At 29.6% G+C, this 19841-nt stretch overlaps 2 protein-coding genes across 2 annotated transcripts; one reads left to right on the forward strand and one right to left on the reverse strand.

Annotated features, from left to right (window-relative positions):
- The first annotated feature begins 395 nt into the window (after window positions 1–395).
- LOC129313750 (protein NRT1/ PTR FAMILY 4.4-like) lies at window positions 396–5757 on the forward strand. Its single transcript, XM_054957116.1, has 5 exons — window positions 396–632; window positions 753–970; window positions 1803–2246; window positions 3427–3575; window positions 4774–5757. Exons 1-5 carry the CDS (start codon window positions 497–499, stop codon window positions 5594–5596), a joined length of 1770 nt encoding a protein of 589 aa, XP_054813091.1. The 5' UTR covers window positions 396–496; the 3' UTR covers window positions 5597–5757.
- A 9758-nt stretch (window positions 5758–15515) lies between these two features.
- Window positions 15516–19692, reverse strand: LOC129313328 (chloroplast envelope quinone oxidoreductase homolog). Its single transcript, XM_054956315.1, has 4 exons — window positions 19147–19692; window positions 18484–18625; window positions 17104–17195; window positions 15516–16436 (listed from the first exon to the last, which is right to left on the reverse strand). The coding sequence occupies exons 1-4, from the start codon at window positions 19210–19212 to the stop codon at window positions 15744–15746; spliced, it is 993 nt and encodes a 330-aa protein (XP_054812290.1). The 5' UTR covers window positions 19213–19692; the 3' UTR covers window positions 15516–15743.
- Window positions 19693–19841: the final 149 nt, after the last annotated feature.

Below are 19841 nucleotides of genomic sequence, written 5' to 3' on the forward strand. Positions count from 1 at the left end.
TTAACTATTAATTATCTATTATTTTTAAAATTATGTTCTTAATTAAAAAAATTAAAATTAATTTATATTAGATTGTCTAAATCAGAAATAAAAATCTTAGATATAAAAAGTATAATATGGACAGGTAAGTAATATTAAAAACCAGATAGCTGTAATATATAAATACATGTGTAAGAGAGATTTGGCTTATCTAGATGCTTCTCTTTTACAAATAGTTCTATTTATATATGTTCTATATTAAAAAAAAAAAAACTAAAATGGGCACTGAAGTACCATAGGATAATCTATTATTTAATGGCCTGCGACAAAAACCTCAAAGAAAAAGCTTCAAGCTACTTCACATAGTGTAGGGTTGTGTCAATGGGATATCATTATAAATACCAGCTCATCACCACTTATTTTACCTGTCACAAAATCCTCACAACGAGTTCTCTTAAAGAACAGACAGCTTCGAGGTTTTAAAAGCTAGTAAAAGACAGAGGACGGCGTCAGTACAATGTTAGACATGGAGAAAAACATGTCTGAATTAGGTGATCAAGCTGTGGTGGTTGATGAATCTTCTGTAGATTGGAGAGGCAGACCCTGCAAGCCAAACAAACATGGTGGAACGAGTGCTGCTATATTTGTTCTTGGTCTCTTTCTCTCTCACTTTCTCTCACTTTCTGCCTCATGCATCTGTGAATTTTTCATAGCTTTTCTGTGTTCTTTTTTCTTTTGTCTGAAACATGTGGATATATATATATGATTCTCAGGTCTTCAGGCATTTGAGATGATGGCTATTGCTGCTGTTGGGAATAATCTGATAACATACGTGTTCAATGAGATGCATTTTCCACTGTCAAAATCCGCAAATATTGTCACAAACTTCATAGGCACTGTCTTCCTTCTTTCTCTTCTTGGTGGATTTCTCTCTGATTCTTATCTGGGGAGCTTCTTCACTATGCTTATCTTCGGCTTTGTGGAGCTCTGTGTATGTTTTTAATTACTCTCACTTGTAATATTTTCCTCTGGTAAAACAACCTTGTTCATAATCTATTTGCTTCTCAATCTTGTACAAAATAAAGAGTTAAACTATTAATTCAAGGGCATACATATCTTTTTCATTAAATTCTGTTAAAGTTATATGGATATATCTTCTCTATATATTTTCAAAATGAATAATTCTAATTCTAACTTTTGTTGAATTTTATCTAAAGTATGGTGGTCCTTGTGTATGTATTGCAAGGAGTTTAATTTAAGCAATAAGACATACTTTTCATGGATTGTGAAGAGTGTCATGCTATATAAGCTTTATATTTTATATTGACGATATTGAGTGCATGTAACTTTTGTGAAATAAAGGTTAAATTTATAAATGTCCCCTAAATTTTATTAAAATTTACATAAAGATCTGGTTAAAATATACATGTACAACTCTCTCCGAGAAATACAAGGAAGTTCTACTTAATTTTCTTTGGAAAGAATTATATGGAGCTATATTCAATGTTCTCTTTATTTTCTCTGAATGTTTGTGTAGATTTCTTTCAAGGAGGATTTGCTAATAAATGTTCTAAAAAAATACTAAATGAATTCCATGACCAAAATTCAAGAGTTTACACTAACAATAAGGTATTGAAAATGGTTAAGACACTGATTTAAGAGTTAATGATTAAACTATAGTAAAACCATGGTTAAACTAGTCATAAATAAAATATTTTATTACTTCAATCAAGATACCGATTTATCGCTTGAACAGTTTAACTAGGTGAGTTGATCCAGAATTTTATACTATGCTAACAATAATTGTTTAATTTCCCAAACAGGGTTTTGTACTTCTGGCTGTTCAAGCCCATCTTCCAAAGCTAAGGCCACCAAAGTGCAACATGATAGATCAAGGAAAGAGCTTGTGTGAAGAAGCAAAAGGCTACAAGGCTTCAATATTTTTTTTGGCTCTTTACTTAGTGGCTTTGGGAAGTGGTTGTCTGAAACCTAACATAATCTCTCATGGAGCAGATCAGTTCAGGAAAGATGATCCTTCACAGAACAGGAAGCTTTCAACTTTCTTCAACATCGCTTACTTTGCCTTCTGTATGGGAGAGCTTATTGCCCTGACTCTTCTGGTTTGGGTCCAAACCAATTCAGGCATGGATCTCGGGTTCGGAGTCTCGGCTGCTGCCATGGCTGTGGGCTTGATCTGCTTAATCTCTGGGACTATTTCTTATCGGAACAAGCCTCCTCAAGGAAGTATTTTCACGCCTATTGCTCAGGTATGTGTGTGTATGTGTATAAAGTTCATTGTGCAAAACGTTTTCTTATATATAGATGGTATAAGTTGTTGAGTTTCATTATACTAATCGTGATGAGACGAAGTATAATTTAATTTTTTTTTATTATATTTCCATCCTTTCCCATAACTAAATGAGCCCTAAAGTCCATAAGTATACTCTCATATTTTTTTTTTTGTTGAATCTCTACTCTCATATTTTTAATAATACTTTTATAAAATACTAAATCCTAACTATTCAACATTTGGTCCAAGAGTTGAGATGGTAAGAGGAGAGAAAATAAATGAAGAGGAACTAGGTCCCTCTTACACCTAGAAAGATTATATATTTTTAACAGTAAATTTGGACTGTTTAGATTTTGAGCGGTCCAGTTTTAATTTGTAATTACTTTCTTACATTTTAATATTTTTTAATTTCAAAAGATGTTGAATATAATTTAAAAATTATTTTTCATAATTATTAACTGTAATTAAACAATTATTAGTAATAAAATTAAATAATAAATTTACACTTTTTTCATGTTAACTTTGGAATGAATTAAACATGAAAAATCAGGAAGAATTTTTTTGAAATTTTCGTTTTAATATATATTAAACAAGTTAATGTAATTAAAATATTTGCTGACCAAAAAAATTACAATTTCTTGAGTAATAAATGTATATATCATTGAAATTTAATTTAGCATCTTGTTGAATATTCTATGACAGATCTCATTTTAAAAATATCGATGTTTAGTCATGTTGGAATTTACTTTTACCACTGTCGCATATAATAATTTAGAAGTCATTGCAATGCTACGGAACCTTAATTGGCTCCTGTGAAGTCTTCGTTTTCGTCCATAATAAACACAAAAGCTATATATTATATAATTAATTTGGAGCTAATTAATTAATCTAATTTTGGGGAGGAGAGTGAGACAAACTGTCTTTTGCGGATTTATATGCTTCTGATTTTCTCTTTGCTTTTCTTTTCCATTACACTTTATCAACTTGTCATGCTATTGAAGCTGAAGTTTCCTTTTTGGTCGGCAAAAGTTTTACTGTACAATGAATCAAATTTTGTTTTTTTCATTAGAATATCAAGGATTTGCTTTTTGCTGATTAAAATAGTAACAATTTGCATAATTGTTGAATGTATTTATTTATTTATTGTCTGATCTCAGGTTTTTGTGGCTGCAATAACAAAGAGAAAGCAAATATGCCCTTCAACTACAGACAAGAAGCTTGATGGAAGCCAGACCAGCAAGCCAAATCATGATTCAGCAACTTCAACAACCAATATCAACAATTTTCTTCATGCAGAAAAGTTCAGGTGAGATTCATAATTTTATTTTCATAATTTTCTTCTACAGGGTTAGATTGGAAAGACATTATTCCTATTAAGGCATACTTCCTCCTATTCATATATATTATAAGGGAACTCTAATTATTTTATAAAAATCAATAAGATGTGGTTAACACATTAATTTTGTCTGAAAATAAAATAAAATTTTAATTTTATCTCTAATTAAATAAAAAATTTAATTTTTACACTATTTCTCATGGTTAATGAATTTAAATAGAGATGATATTAAAAATGTAATTAATCCTTATCAAGTGCTTAGTATTAAGAATTAAAGAATTCTTCTGAAAGAGATGCCCTATAATAGGACAAGAGGGAGAATTCTCTTTTAGAAAAGCAAGGAAAAATGTTTTCCTATTTGAAGGATCGTTATTCAATCAAAAGAGAATATTCACTTTCTAATAAAAAGAAATTAAATTAATTAAAGACTCTATGGGAGAGAAAAAGACATAACTAGCGTGTTTAAGTCACTTGCAAATCTCACCCACTTTTCATTTTTCCTTCTTTCCTTTGCAAGTTATATTCACTCACTTTATAAGTCGACAAGAACGTACAATTTAATTGTTTGGAGCACAAATTCAAGATTTATTATTGGCTCTTTTATCATTGAATGGTTTAAATAATAAATTTGTCCCAAAACTATAAGTCTAGAAGTTTATAAACGCTAAATTCATTTTTGATATAATATTCCCCTTCAACATTTTAAAATGGTATAATATGCCCCCTATTATTAATAAATATTAATTTTAATCATTAATAAATAAAAAAATTACAGAAAAGAATATTAGAAATTACAGTAAAGGACCAAGAAAAATTGGTTTGTAATTTTTGAATCCTTTTTGTAACTTTTAAGGCACTCTTTAGCAACTGATCAATTAACGGTTAAAATTAATTTTTGTTAACGATAGAGATGATATTATACCATTTTTAAAAGTTGAAGGAGAACATTATATAAAAAATAAGTTAAAAATCCTAAATACTTTTAAACCTATAGTTTAAATGTTAAATTCTCATTTAACCCTAATTAACTTTGCTGTAATTAAATTAATGTATTTAAATCTTATATATAAAAAGGTCCTATAATTTTTTTTTTCAACAAAAATTATCCGGGGTCCTACTTGATCTTGTAATGAATTTAATATATGATAATTTCAAATTAATCTTACAGATTCCTTGACAAGGCTTGCATCAAAATCCAAGAAGGAACTGAAGCAAAGGAAAGCCCATGGAAACTATGCACAGTATCACAAGTTCAGCAAGTGAAGATAATCATATCAGTTATTCCAATTTTTGCCTGCACCATCATATTCAACACAATCTTAGCTCAGCTTCAAACCTTTTCAGTTCAACAAGGAAGCATCATGAACACAAACATCACAAAAAGCTTCAAAATCCCTCCTGCTTCACTTCAATCCATCCCTTACATCATGCTCATATTTTTTGTCCCTCTCTACGAAACCACTTTCGTTCCGATTGCCCGAAAATTCACCGGAAAGGATTCTGGAATCTCCCCTCTACAAAGAATCGGCATTGGACTCTTCACTGCAACATTTTCAATGGTATCAGCTGCATTGGTAGAGCACAAGAGAAGAAATTTATCTTCGAATCAAACACTCTCGATCTTTTGGATCGCGCCTCAGTTCTTAATCTTCGGCCTCTCGGAGATGTTCACCGCAGTTGGTCTCGTCGAGTTCTTCTATAAACAATCATTAGAAGGAATGCAAGCATTTTTGACGGCCATGACTTATTGCTCATACTCATTTGGATTCTACTTGAGCTCACTTCTTGTGTCTCTAGTGAACAAAATTACATCAAGTTCTGGATCATCAGGTGGATGGCTTAGTGACAATGATCTTAACAAGGATAGGCTTGATCTTTTCTATTGGCTTCTTGCTTCACTAAGCTTTGTTAATTTCTTTAACTATCTTTTCTGCTCAAGATGGTATTCTTCAAACTCGCTAGCTAAAGTATCCACCTCAAGGGACTTTTAGAGAAGATAAATAGAGTCTTAGGCTAAGATATATTCTCTTATAGCATGTTAGGGTTGCAAATATCAGAGCTTGAAATATTATGTGATATATATGGTATTGACATAGTTGGGTTTTGTACTAAGAAAAAGATGAAAAAGTGCATTAACTATTTTCTTATGTAATTCTTTGTTTTCTACTTTTTTTTATTACAGCTGCTCTCTTTTTAACAAAGAAAAGTTTAGAAGAGTTGGGTTTCTCGAGCTCACTAAAGCCAAGGCATACCTCCAGGCTCAAAGAACATTTATAGAGGTGCTTAATTTGAATTTGAAATGGGTTAAACCCTAATTGAGAAGAAACATTTTTAGTAATTTTTTTAAAGAAAAATCCACAATGATTGAATTCAAGACCATAACCCTTAATTGTATTTTTTATGTTTCAATCCACAAGCTCACCTAATATGATTGTTGCATTCCTATATAATTACTCAACATAATAATCATTGGTTTTTACATGTATTATATTTATCCTTATATAGTAGTCCGTTGTAAATAATTTCCGTTAGTCATTTTTTGTTGCAAATTTCGGTAATAAACATCAAAACGCTTAAAATGTGTGAAAATTCTCTCTTTATTATTCAATGGAAAACTACATCTATCTAATTAAGGACTCTGATTAAAGAATTTAGGTTAAGATATTTTAAACACTATAATTATTTTAAAGGATTAACATTAGTAATTACTAATTACCAAGCTTTGGAGACCTAGAAAATAAACATTTTAATAAATTTAGTACTAGATTTTAAAAATTAAACAATTTTCGTAGTGATTTTTTTAAAATAAATTAATAATATAACTTTTCAAACCTTTGTTGGAAACATTTTAACGTTTTATCAGAATTTCAATCCTTTAAATATAATTAAAATGAAGCCAAAAAAATTGTAATCATAATTGGAAAGATCGATCCTGGTCCATATATGTGTAATCTTCACTAGCATCCCCTCCATCACAAAATTCCAAGGAGAATCTGTATCCTCTACTATTCTCAAGGATAAGCCTGACCCATAAAATCAGATATAGAACATTCATAATAATTTTGATGGTAGAAACTTCAAACTTTTTATTATTTTTGAATTTAAAATAAAAATATTGTTTGATATTAAGATTGACAATGAAGAGATTATTATTATTTTATTTATTCAAACTTCTATTAAAATGAAAAAGTCAAAATAAAATAATAAAATAGAATAAAATACATATTATAAAATTTTGATTAATTAGATGGCTCAGATTTGAGAATAATATTCTCCACTCATCATTTTGGTAATTAGTAGATTTTCAAGCGATAACTTATTATATTACATATTCTCTATTATAATCATGTGCAAGGAATTGCATTTGTTTAAGGCTGTGAAAAAGGACAATAAAGTGGTGGCCATGCTTTATGCTTTATCTAAATGAAGCAATTTCAAAGCAGATCTGCATTTTATAATGATGGAGATTTCCTCACAGTGTAAAATCTTGCTTTAACCTACAAGCTTTTATTTTCTTAAAAAATAAAAATTAAAAAATGGCCTGATATGAGAACACCGGGATGAAATAATCATTTCCCAGAAACTCATTACTCATTCTAGAAGAAATTGATAGTTTTTTTTTTATAAATTACTTTATAAAATTACTCTCTTCATTAATTATTCTCTTCTAATTTTACATTTTCGTAATTTTTATTAATAGAGTAAGATGCTATATGTGAGAAAAAATTGTTTTAAAAGATATTAATACTCTTTTAATTTTATTTATAAGTCACTTTTAATTTGTTTCATCAGGATTAAAAAAACATAAAACTCCTTAATTTTGTTTAAACTTTTGACGAATTTTTAATTTTAACCCTATTAAATATGCATATTTTAACAATATATTTTTTATTTTTAACATTTAATAAAGGATAAAAAAGAAATTTTGGGATAAAAATTTAATGATGTTACTACTAATTTATAAATAACTCAAAAAAATATTCTCGCTTTATCATATAAATAGGATAAAAGAAATTATATTTAATAAGAATAAATTGAGAATTTTTTTAAAAAATATTAATAATTTAATAACACCACAAAGTGATCAACTTTTTTTATATATAAATATAGGATTGGAAGGATCACAAGTAGCTATAGTCAAATTGGCTTTATCTTTTGACTTTTAATTTGAGAGATCAGAAACATGTTTGAGACATGTTCATGAGTAAAAGCTTTGGTAGTGCTTGCAATGCTCAAACCACCATTGGGTGATAATATGACTTTTGATTAAACTTTCCATGTTTATGTTTGGTTAAAGCGTTAGTTGGGCCATAAGAGTACCATTGTTTACCAGCAGAATTTTGTTCACTGAATTTTGTGCGCACATATTATGAGTCCACAGAGTGGGAGAGAGAGTCTCTCTTTTTTTCCCCTCTCCTTTGCCCTCTCTTTCTCAATCCCCAACCTTCATTAAATTTATAATTAAAATAAATTTGTTTAATAAAATAAAATTAATGGTGAGGATTGAGTATATGTCCCCCACAAGGCGCCCATGGATTCAGCGCTTTCATTTTGTGATCGCTTCGCTTCAATGACATGACACAACTCTAAATATACGGTTCACCTATATACCATGCACTCTCTCCCCTTCAAAACAGAAATGTTTTTTCAATTAATTTTAATCTAAAATATAAATAATTTAGTATTCATAAAAAAATTCTCATTTCACCTTTTGTATTTATTAACCTAGAATTTTAAATTTGTAAATTTATATGATCCTTTTCTCACCATTATAGATTGGAACTAAGTACAAAATGAAAAAACAATATAGATATATATATACGAGAATAAAAGTTTTATTGGTATATATGAGCATTATTATTATTATTATTAAAAGCTACTTTTATTATTATAAGAGTAAGTTGGCTCAATGGTCATGAAAAATACAGTTTTCATAAATTATGGATAAGGTTTTTAAATGTCTTGGAACATGGCCCATGCACAAAAACAATTAGAGGTGATTTTTTTCTTTTTATCTATAGAACAAATATATTATTAAAATATTTTGCATAAATTGGCCTGCGAATATATCTCTTATAACTAATTAAATAATTTTACCCTTTAACTAATTGAATCAAATCCTTGCACATATGTCTATCATATCTCTCCCCCTTTCACAATAATTCCTTCCCTTTCTTGGTGGGCAGAGGAATCAAGGTGATATTTACATATTGCTTTTTTGTTGTCCTAACAAGTGCACTCTTCTACAAGAGACATTCCAACACGAGTAGTTCAATTTTGTACCTCTACAAAAGAGTGTCATTGCTAGGCTTCTTTGCACGAAGATGAATGTAAAGCCAAAACTTTCACTACATAGAGGTATTTGATTCTCTGTGATAAGTTAAAATGTCAATAATTTTTTACGAACTGTGTTTGATTTGTTTTGGGCAAAATGATTATGTTTTTTTCATGTTTCTAATCCACAATAGTATATCAGTGATCTACAATTGTACATCATTGATAAATCATATCAGTGAAAACTTATCAGCAACATTTAATCTTGTATATATAAGGATGTTTAATCTTGTTATTTCTTACGATGCAAAATTGAGATCTATTAGTTTAGATATTTGATTTTCTATAATAAGCTAAGATGTCTAGAATTTTTTTACAAATTGTGTTTGATCTATTTTGGAAAAATAATTATCTTTTTTTTTCATGTTTTCAATCTACGATAGTATATATCACTAATAAACAATATCAAATAAACAATATCAATGAAAACTTATCAATACCATTTAATCTTATAGATATGGGGATGCTTAATCTCATCATTTCTTTCTTTGTTTTCTTTTAAAGAGGGTCAAATGAAGCTCTCTTCCATCTTTGAGTATTTCAAAGAAGGTTTTTATCCAAAAAAAAGTATTTGAAACAATGTCATATTATTTGCAAAGAGAGTAGTTTTGTCATATAAAGTTCAACTAAAAATTAAAATGGCTATAATGCAAATATAACAAATGTTAGGCTATTTATTAGGTTTGATTTTATAAAATGGGCTATATATGTAAAAGCCACTTTTTATAATTGTTCCTTTTGAATCAAGTGAAGAAATTTAGGTCTTTAGAGCATGTTATGATATGTTAGAATCTAAATCTGGAAAAGGGAGATGAAAATGAAAATTTTAGGTTTGTTTTGATTTTTTTTTGTTTTTCATTATTAAAAACTAATCTAAAAATGATTTTTTAAAAAATCATTTTTAAAATAAATTTTTTGGATTATATTAATTTGAAAACAATTTTAAAAATAATTTTTAAAATAAAAAATTTTGATTATAGTAATTTGAAAACAATTTTAAAAGTAAAAAACTAGTTGATGACCATGATTGATGATAGTTGCCAATCAACCAAGGTGGCCGATAGCTAGTGGGTAGTGGCAGTTAGGGTTGATCTCAATGAAATGCAATAGCTAATTTAATGTGTTTTAAAGAGAAAAACAAGAAAATAAAATGAAAACAATTCCAAGATGCAATTTTTTTTTATTTTTAAAAACAAAACATCATAAAAATTTTGAAAATCACCTAAATGCAAAACAATTATTCAGATGAGTTTTTTCTAAAATTTAAAACTGAAAACTTTACAAATGAAAATCAAACAAGCATGTTAAAGGCAGGAATAAGATTTTTCATCCATATAGTTAAAGAATACTAAAACTTCAATTTTCATGGAAATCAGGCTATAATGTCAGACAATTGTACCCTTCCAAAGTTTGTTGGCACCTCGCTCCGACAACTTGGCATCTTTGATAATCATAGGACTAGCCACAACTTCGACAACAAGATCCATCAAGCATGTGCATGTTTAGTCCTTCTTATCAATCAATTATCATGTTGATCAATTAAGATTGTACAAATGATCAAATTGAGAATTTTGCAGCTCAAGATAATCGAGCAATGAGTCTTCAAGTGATCGAGTGAAAAACAAAGTTTAGAACAAATTAATCTCAAAGACTTGATTGATTAACCTCGTTTTCCATTTTCTCCTTATTTCCAAGACTTTGTTTCCAAGAAAACAATCATGCAGCCTCTCCTAGAAGAAGCGATCATGCATGGTCTTCTTGGGTTCAACAATGTTGATCAGAAGAATATATAGGTGTAAATCAATTGATAAGCTCTCTAACTTGTAATTAATCAGAGTTTTTGGATTATAGAAGCTTTATTTATTAGTATTTTTGTGAGATATATCTTATCTATCAAGGTCTAGCTCGTCGTCTAAAAAAATACCAGATTCAAATCATTTACAATCACATACGTAATCCAAAAGACATTTTTTTCCTGTAAAATTTTAAAATATGTAGGGTATATAATTGTCAAATAAAGAAAAGATATTTCAAAATTCATAATTTGTTAACCTATTATAAACCTAAATCTCATGTTTAATTTAATTACCTTTTCTCTTTTTACTCTATTTCAAAATTCACAATTTAATTGCGCAAACAAAATTAAAAATGTTTATAAATTATAAGACTTAAATAAATGTTTTAAAATTATAAAAATCCAAACAAAAAGTTACGTAAAGTTATTGGAATCAAATAAACCGTATCATTTTTTGTTAAAACAAACCATATATATCATTTATTTTTAATCAATCAAACTATGGACCCATTTGTTTAAAATTTTAAAAAAATTAAATTTTAAATAGTTAAGAGATTTTATAAAAACCAAAAATAGATTTATTTATTTTATAAAATTTTTATTTAAAAACTGTATATTATTTTATGTTTGGTTACAATAATAAAAAAAGTAACTATTAGTTAGTTATGTTTATATTTTATTATATCTTCATTCATTACTACTCTTCTCTGTTAAAAAATATATGGCATTTTTAATCAAATTTTATCTTTAATAAAGTAGTTACTTATCTTCAAACTAACCATATATTTTCATATTTACCCCTATTTAATAGGGTGTTTGACCTTAAAATAAATATAAAGTGATTTATTCAATAGAGATATTTTTTTTTAAAAAAAGCAATGATTACATATTGAAAGACTAAAAATACCTCATATTTTTTAATATACAATCTCTCAAAAAATGCCTTACATTTTTCAACAGAGATATTTTATAAAAATAATATATTATTTGATTATTTTAAAATTTTATGATATCTTTATATATCCCTACATGCTTAATGACATTCACTCTTGTCTATTACATTAAATTATTTTTAGAAGCTATTTAAAGTAATTTCTTAAAATAATCAAAATTTTTTTTTCAGATTTGGATTAATTATTTTCAAAAATTTAAATAAACATATAAAAACTTACAGATATATATTTTTTTTAATACGTAGCTTTTTCATCCAAAAAAAAAAAAGAAACAAACGGGCCCTGTATCAAATTGATTGAAATTTACTAAAGCTAAAGTTGCCCCTCAAGTTCTTAAATGCAATTTAACCCATTATAGTGCAGGGAAAAGGGCTAGTCCTTCGTGTCTGATTTGAGTGCTTATCATGTGATGATCATCATGATCCTCACGAGTAATTTAAACCGTCCACATTTTTATCTCCAAATTTATAGATTTTATTTTTATGTTTTATCTTATATTTATTAAAATAAAATTATAAATAATTATAAATCTATCCTATCATCAATTTAGACAATGTGTATTTAATTCGGATGATTAATTCAATTTAATATTAAGTATCTTTATTATTTTTATAAATTAACTATCTAGATATACTCTAAATATTCTATATTTAAAATTTTTAAATTACAACTTTTTCTTAATTTTCTTAATATTTATAAAAATATTTTTATAATTTTTTATAATAAATATAAAATAAAATATAAAAAATAAAATTTGAAAATCTAAACGATGCAGATGATGAGTATCGAAACCAAAACGCCAAATCCTCCATATTCATCATCTACATCACCACTTAAAGCTGGACCCTACCAACAAAATAATGATAAACTAACCATCTAAACACAGCTAATTAATATCAATTAAATTGAATGTCTTAATAGACTTCTACTTTATGTGGACCTAAACTTGTGTTAAAGTATTTGCTATCATGAGTTTTCTTGCATACCCGCGTCCTAATTTAGGGGGAGAATAATAGAAAGATTCTAAAAGGATGAATTAATTTAATTTAAGTCTCAAGTGTCAAACTTTAAAAATTTGTAAGTTTGACTTTAAATTTTACAACTTCATTATGATAAATTTATAATTCACATTTCAAATTTTAACAGTGGTTTTTGTTAAAATTTAAAATATAAATTATAAATTCATCACAATAAAATTATAAAATTGAGAGCTAGACTTGTAAATTCTTGAAATTTAACACTTGAAATTAAAAAAGACCTCTCTATCATTCTACCCTTAAATTGTATCTCTAAAGTCATGTGTGATCATTACCTTCATTTTTTGTTTGTTTATAGATATTTTTCTATTAGAGATAATTTTATTTAAGATGTAGTTATGCACTAAATGTGAATACCTCTAAATAAAAATTTAAATATTAATTTATCACATTATAAATGACTAGTTTCTCCCACTAAATTTAATTCCAAACAATTTGTTACCATCATTTTAATTAATATATCTAGTGGGGCCATACCTAGTTGGCGCGATTTAGGGTCGGGAATGACACCTACAGTTTGAAGGGCCTTGCCTTTGACATAATGAAATAAAAAAAAGTGGCAGACGTAATTGTTAAAGATCTTAGAAGAAGAAGAGTAGCTCACTTTCTTCCTTTCATCTAAAGTGAAAGTTAAACTTCTCTCCATTTATTTGTTTTCCTCCACAATCATCTCAAATTTTAGATTAATTCTGGGCAATGGATATTTTTCAAAATTATTATTAAAATAAAAAATTATGAAAAATAAATAAATCAAGGTAGCCAAAACTTGTTCTGTGCAATTCAAAACTATTGTAAAGAGAAATAGGAAAAATAATTATAAAAAAGAAAATAAGGAAAAATTATTTTTGTAAAACATCAAAATCTAAGCCATTCAAAACTTGATCTAACACGTGAAATAAGAAATGGAGAGAAAGTGAATGGGAAAAAAAAAGAAAAAAGCTAAGTCCAATTAAAATTTATAGCTCAATAAACATTTCATTTAGTTAGAGGTGATAATATGTAATTAGTATTAGTCATGTTGGTTCGATAGTAGCTGAGCCAATATTTGACTGGGATTTTAGAAAGAGCCAATATTAGATAGAATCTAAACCCAAACCAATTTTTTTTATTTTTTAAACAAAAAATAATTTTTGAAAACAAAATCAAACAGGTCTCTTATCTTTTTCGTTCTTTACTTTTTCATATTTTAAGCTTTCAACAAGTGCATTAAAAGCAAAGTGAATAGGTTTCAGCGATAAAGATTCTATTTGAAAGTGCCCGAATTTAACCTAATTAGATAGCCAAATAAGAAAAGTTTTTACTTGAAGGAAATTCAAATAATTAAAAAGGTCGGAAGAAAAATGCATTTGTTGTGAATAGCAACAGTCTCAAGCTATATGCGGATAATATATCTCCAAATATTCTAACCACGTAATTATAGATGTTAAATATATATATATATATATATGTTGATTGTAATTGGGAAGTAATCCAATGATTGTTTAACTTTTTTGAGTTTGAAAAGGAAAAAGAAAACAATTTCAATTTTATTATCTCTGTTTTTATTTTCAATGGTTATGTCTTTTAAATATTTTTTTGCAACTAGTTTACTCATGATGTCATTGGCCACCCTCTATAAACTTGACATGGGTAACTCCTGCTGGTAATGGAGACTTTTGGAGAGAGCAACCGTGTTGATTATATTTTTTTGGATTTTACTTATAATCACTTTTAGCACGTATTACTGAAATCAAAAAAAATTTTAAATCTTATTAACTCTATCTTAAAATTTAATAAATTTTCACCTCTACCTATAATAAAGACAAACAAAATTATTTTTAATAATTTTTTCTAACATTTAATAAAAAGTAAAAAAGTAAATGAGTATAAAAAGTAGCAAAATATCCTATAAATAGGATCAAAATTAATCTTCTCTCTTCATCATATAAAATAGACAATGAGGAGTATAAAAGTTATGTCATCCCAGTTCTCATGCTCTTGCTTTTGATGATCAATATACAAGGATGTAACAACATGGAGAATGATGCTGATTATTGAATCTACGTTTTTTGCTTTTGGGGTGGCCTGTGATAAGCTCAATTCATATGATTACATGAATATACCCACTTTTGGGCTCCCATTTAATTGAACATGGGCCTTTAGTGGACCAAAATTTAAATAGTTTAGAATTTTTGTACCTTACAGGGCCCATTGGCCTGAAGTGAAGTGATGTTGGACCAAAATGAGGTGAACACTCGATTTGGATCATCTCTCATTCATTTCCCTCCTCTTTTACTCATCCCATTCCACCATTGGATCAAAACTTGATTGGCCAAGATTTAATATTTAATAAAACTATTCTAATATAATATAAAAATAAATAAATAAATTTAAACTATTAAAATTTGATCTAAGCATTTCATAATTGTAGACTAACCATAGACTATTGTAAAAATAAATAAATAAATTTAATACTAAATCTCATCCATCCAATTTTTAATTTAAGGATAAAGATAAAAATGAGGAGAAGAAAACGAGAAAAAGGATGACAGGAGGATTGATATCAATGAATATTCAAGCCCACCAGTTTCACAAAGCTTGATACCTAAATTCTTTATGGCAATATATTTTACTTTTAAAGAGAGATTCCATCATGTTTTATTATTCTCATATTATTTAATGCAGATTTCGTTTATATTTCTCTTTTATTCCCCGTCTATTCTCCTCAATTCATACATTTCCAAGCTTCATGAATCCATCCGCTCTGTTCAATCTGGATTTGACCCTTTCTCTCAATGGTGAAGCAGACAAGTGTTCACAAATAAAGCCATCTCAATAATTTACAGGCCAGCAAAAGTTCAAAAGGAAATACAGTATCAAACAATCAAATTCTGCATCTTATGCCAATTCTTTATTTCAAGGCCCTAAAACACAAATTTTTATTTATTTACTTTTTCTTAATATACAAATATAAAAGATGGAAGGTCATATACTAACCTTCTACAGAAACACAGCATCCAACAGTTCGAGCAATCTTATTCTATGGCTCCACAATGATTTTTCCAGTGGCATGGCCATCAACACTCTTAGCCCAAGCATCTTCAGCTTTGCTCAAAGGAAAGCGAGAGTCAATAACAATCTTAAGCCTTTCATCTTTAACCAACTGAACCAGATAATTCAGGTTTTCTTTCTTGTCCTTTACAAAGAAGAATGGCACCAGCTGCTTCTTAGAGAATGTAAGTTTCCTGAGAGCACAAGTCATCAATGCGCTTATGCCAGGCGTTAAATCTATTACCTTCCCGTGTTCAGCCAATTGAGGCTCAAAAGTTGACCATGGAATTCCAGTTGTACAATGGATCACGGCATCATATTTTCGACCGGATGGACTCTTTAAAGAAGCCCCTTCTGGAGTCCTATAGTCAAGAATCTCATCAGCACCTAAGCTCTTGACGAAGTCTATGTTACGGGCGCCACAGGTGGCTGTTACATGTGTGTTTCCTAGCTTCGCTAGTTGAACTGCAAGGTGACCAACACCACCTGAGGCTGCAGTTACTAAAATGTTCTTCTGTTCACCAGTTCCATCAAGCTTGACTCCAGCAATCTCAGTGAGGACCTGATGAGCCGTGAGGCCAGGCAAAGGTAAAGCTGAACCTTCAGCAGCTGAGACCTCAGATGGTCTTTTAGCCGTTAAGCTTTCAGTAGACACAGCAAAGCTGGCTAATCCACCTCCATGCTGTCATTCAACGTGAACAGACCAAAAATTAAAATTACACTCTCTCCATCCTTGTAGAAGATGTTTTTAACCAAATCTTGCATGTTAAAAAGAATTTGTTATTAATTGAAATCACATAAAACTACAATAATTATCGAGTTTTACCATTAATAATGTCACAATCAATATCACGGTGGCAGGCGGTGAGTAAAGTACACAATTAATATCTCTTACATTTTTCAAAACAAGGGTTAAATATACCATGACATCCTTTATATTTAAGGACAAAATAATTTTTTAGAAAACACCTTATACATAGGGATGGAGGGAGTGTATAACTAGAATGCATCAGCACACAAATTGTACTCGACATAAGCTTGTTGAATACAAATCTGTTACAGGGATTGTAAACTCAGGCAAACAATCATGAATCATGTAGCATCAACATATATTCTTCTAGATTATGGAAAAGAAATACACCTACCTTCAAGGGTGTGAGACAAATGCATTGATGCATAAAGCGTGCAGAATAAATTTAACTCAGGTAGTTTATTTTGAAAAACAAAACATTTGTTACGATTTGCAGTTATTTACATCTGATATATATTTTCTTTTCTGTCACCAGTCAAATAGCTACACAAGCTCACAATTTTAACCCACAACTACTAGAATTTAGAAAGAACATTACATCGTGCGAAAGTTTAGTGACAACTTTGTCACCAACTTTGAAATCTTTGACTTGCGATCCAACCTCTACTATCTCTCCTGCTATGTCAGTACCTGTTTTCAACAAATAAAATTAATTATCACACTATCACTTATGCCATAATTTTAGAGGAAACATCAGTATGAAATGACTGAAAAATAATATTAACAAATGAAGTAGACATCCAAACTAGAATCAGTGCAACGTCGGGAGCAAAGCGTAATTAGAACAATGAAGTATGGTATGCAGTCATTCTGAGCTGCTTGGTATTTATATAGCATGCATGAGCAGTTTTGTCACAATAAAGCATGAAGACGCAATTTTCAGGTGTGAAGTGTGACAAGAAATTGACATATATATATATATATATATATTTCCATCGAAACTGTAGGGACACAACTTGGACAGAGCAAAACTCAAAAGAAAAATAAAATGTGACTAGAAATCCCCTTTTGATAAGATCATTGAAGTTCTTTATATATGCTTTTTGTTTTATATGAATAATTTGAACGATATACATTAGCATTTTTATATTTAGTAGAATTTTTTGAGAATAAACAATGAAACACATAGAAAATAGGATGATCTGAGGTCTTTTCACAAAAGCAGGTCATTAAATAAAAATTTCATCTGGATGTGCCTATGTCTAACTATGCTTCATATGATCCATTGGACGATCCTAGTTATTACTCATTAGGGCTTTTATTTAGTTTACTAGTGACAGTTTATATAACAGGGGCCTTAAGCAGTTCAGTGAATCAAGAGTTTAGTTTCAAATAAGCCCAGCTGCAAAGACACGTGTTATGCCTATGTTAATCTTCTGTATCTGAACTTCTCTCTTTTCCTCCCATCTTCTGATCAGACTAAATCTGCTCTTATTGGAAGGAATCGAGAACAAAAACTAACACAAACAATCTTCAGCATCACCTAGGGCCTCCTTATCCTTAATCCCAAGCTCAAAGGAAGCTCAGGAACACGACCATAGATGAATTATTTTAAATTATGAAGTATGAAGATCCTGCATCAAAACCAATTCAGATTTCCAGATTAAGCAACAGATGCCATGTTTGGGGATTTTGGAGAGATTGGCACCTATTGCCTAAATTTTCAGCAATTGGCAGCTGATTGGTTACCTATTCAACATAAATAGAAAGTCTGTCAAATACGGGACTCCAAAGTCCTTCGAAGTTCAATAAATATTATATATATATTGATGGAGAGACATAACCCAAATCAGAAAGAAAATTTTGATGAAATCATGAACTGTAAGGACCAAACGACATAACCCTATCACAAATTCTGAGAGCTAAGTGCAAAGAATGCTCAAGAACTTCTCAAAGCACATAAAATTTTTTATTTTACCAGGTATGAAGGGAAGCTTTCCAGGGAATATAGGCCGTAGCAAGCCCTTTTGAATCTTCCAGTCAATAGGGTTCACCCCAGCTGCTTCCACTTTCAGCAAAACCTCATTTTTCTTTGGAATGGGAACTGGAACCTCAACATGCTGCTTACAAGTAAGATGTCAAATGAAGAGTCAAGAGTGATTTAATTTATTTATCCAACTAGCACCCTCAAATGAAAATTATTTGGGCTTGAATCATGAACAAAGCACACACCTATCATACCCTGTGCTTCCATTTATTTTTATAGGAATATTTTCAGTCGAAGTGAGGGAGCCGATAGATCAAGTTCCTAACTACGTGGTCATTAAAGCCTTTGATGCAACATTAAGATTCTTAGAAAATGAAGAGATATGACAAAAATACTTGCACAAAAATAATCAGGTCTCATCCTCCTCCTTCTGGATTTATTCAAAGAAAACCTTTTATTTAAACTATGTGATTCCATAAAAACTCCCAAAAAAAAAAAATCATCATATAGAAGTACAAGTCTCAGACACAGAAGTAGATCAGAGCATAACCTATGGAAGAAAGACGCAAGAAAAAAAAAAAATCACCACAGAGGTAAATCAGAACAGAATAAATTGAAGACAGAGCCAAAAAAGAAGTAAAAGAAAAAAATAACCTTCAAACTAGCTGGACCACCGCCATAGCGATCGTACTGAATAGCGCGCATAAGCTTTCTGGCCATATCCACTGAGGACGACCCGATAGAGTTGACATTCAGGAGAATCCATAAAGCAATCCGCCAAATTAGAGAGTCTGGTGGCGATTGTCGGCTAGGTTTATTAAATTATTTTTCTTAATGTTTTGAATTCTACACACTCAATCCAACTCAAATAAATTAGGTCCAACATGATGAGATTAATTTTTTTTTAATATCGGCGAAAATCATGGACCTCCATAGTTTCCCGTCGAAGCTGCTCTTCCTCTCCAATGCTTCCAACCTTTCAGAACTCCTCTATCCAGTCACCATGTTTCCAAGATGCGGATATTCCTTTATCTCCTTGGTGTGGAATTGATTTTGAAGGAGTTCTATAACTTAAAGATATAGAAATTGGGGCACTAAAAACAATGCGAACAACGGGGTACTGCTCAAATAAGCAAACGGAAAGAAGCAGCGACATGGTGGAGCTGTATCTCTCAGCTCCTCCGTCAAGACGTCGGCGGCATGTGCCGTCGTGGAACCTCTCGCCATTTCGGGGGATGACAAAGAAGAGAATATAAGCCCGTTGGGCTTGGCTGAATATCCGTTTCTTTCTTTTTTTCTTTCGTTGTGCTTTTTTTTTTTTTTTGGTATTATACGCTGCGCATCACACC

This window comes from Prosopis cineraria, unplaced genomic scaffold (genome assembly GCF_029017545.1).
Source record: "Prosopis cineraria cultivar Desert tree isolate PC_DT_omini unplaced genomic scaffold, ASM2901754v1 PC6, whole genome shotgun sequence".
NCBI lineage: Eukaryota > Viridiplantae > Streptophyta > Magnoliopsida > Fabales > Fabaceae > Prosopis > Prosopis cineraria.

Bases quoted from the DNA above. Each gene is read 5' to 3' on its own strand.
- LOC129313750 (XM_054957116.1), top strand. From the start codon at position 497: ATGTTAGACATGGAGAAAAACATGTCTGAATTAGGTGATCAAGCTGTG. The intron at 633-752 runs GTCTCTTTCTCT...TATGATTCTCAG, and splicing joins TGCTGCTATATTTGTTCTTG to GTCTTCAGGCATTTGAGATG. The intron at 3,576-4,773 runs GTGAGATTCATA...TTAATCTTACAG, and splicing joins CTTCATGCAGAAAAGTTCAG to ATTCCTTGACAAGGCTTGCA.
- LOC129313328 (XM_054956315.1), bottom strand. From the start codon at position 19,212: ATGGCCAGAAAGCTTATGCGCGCTATTCAGTACGATCGCTATGGCGGT. The intron at 18,626-19,146 runs GTTATTTTTTTC...ACTTGTAAGCAG, and splicing joins GTGGTCCAGCTAGTTTGAAG to CATGTTGAGGTTCCAGTTCC. The intron at 17,196-18,483 runs GTAAAATAAAAA...TGTTGAAAACAG, and splicing joins AAAGCTTCCCTTCATACCTG to GTACTGACATAGCAGGAGAG.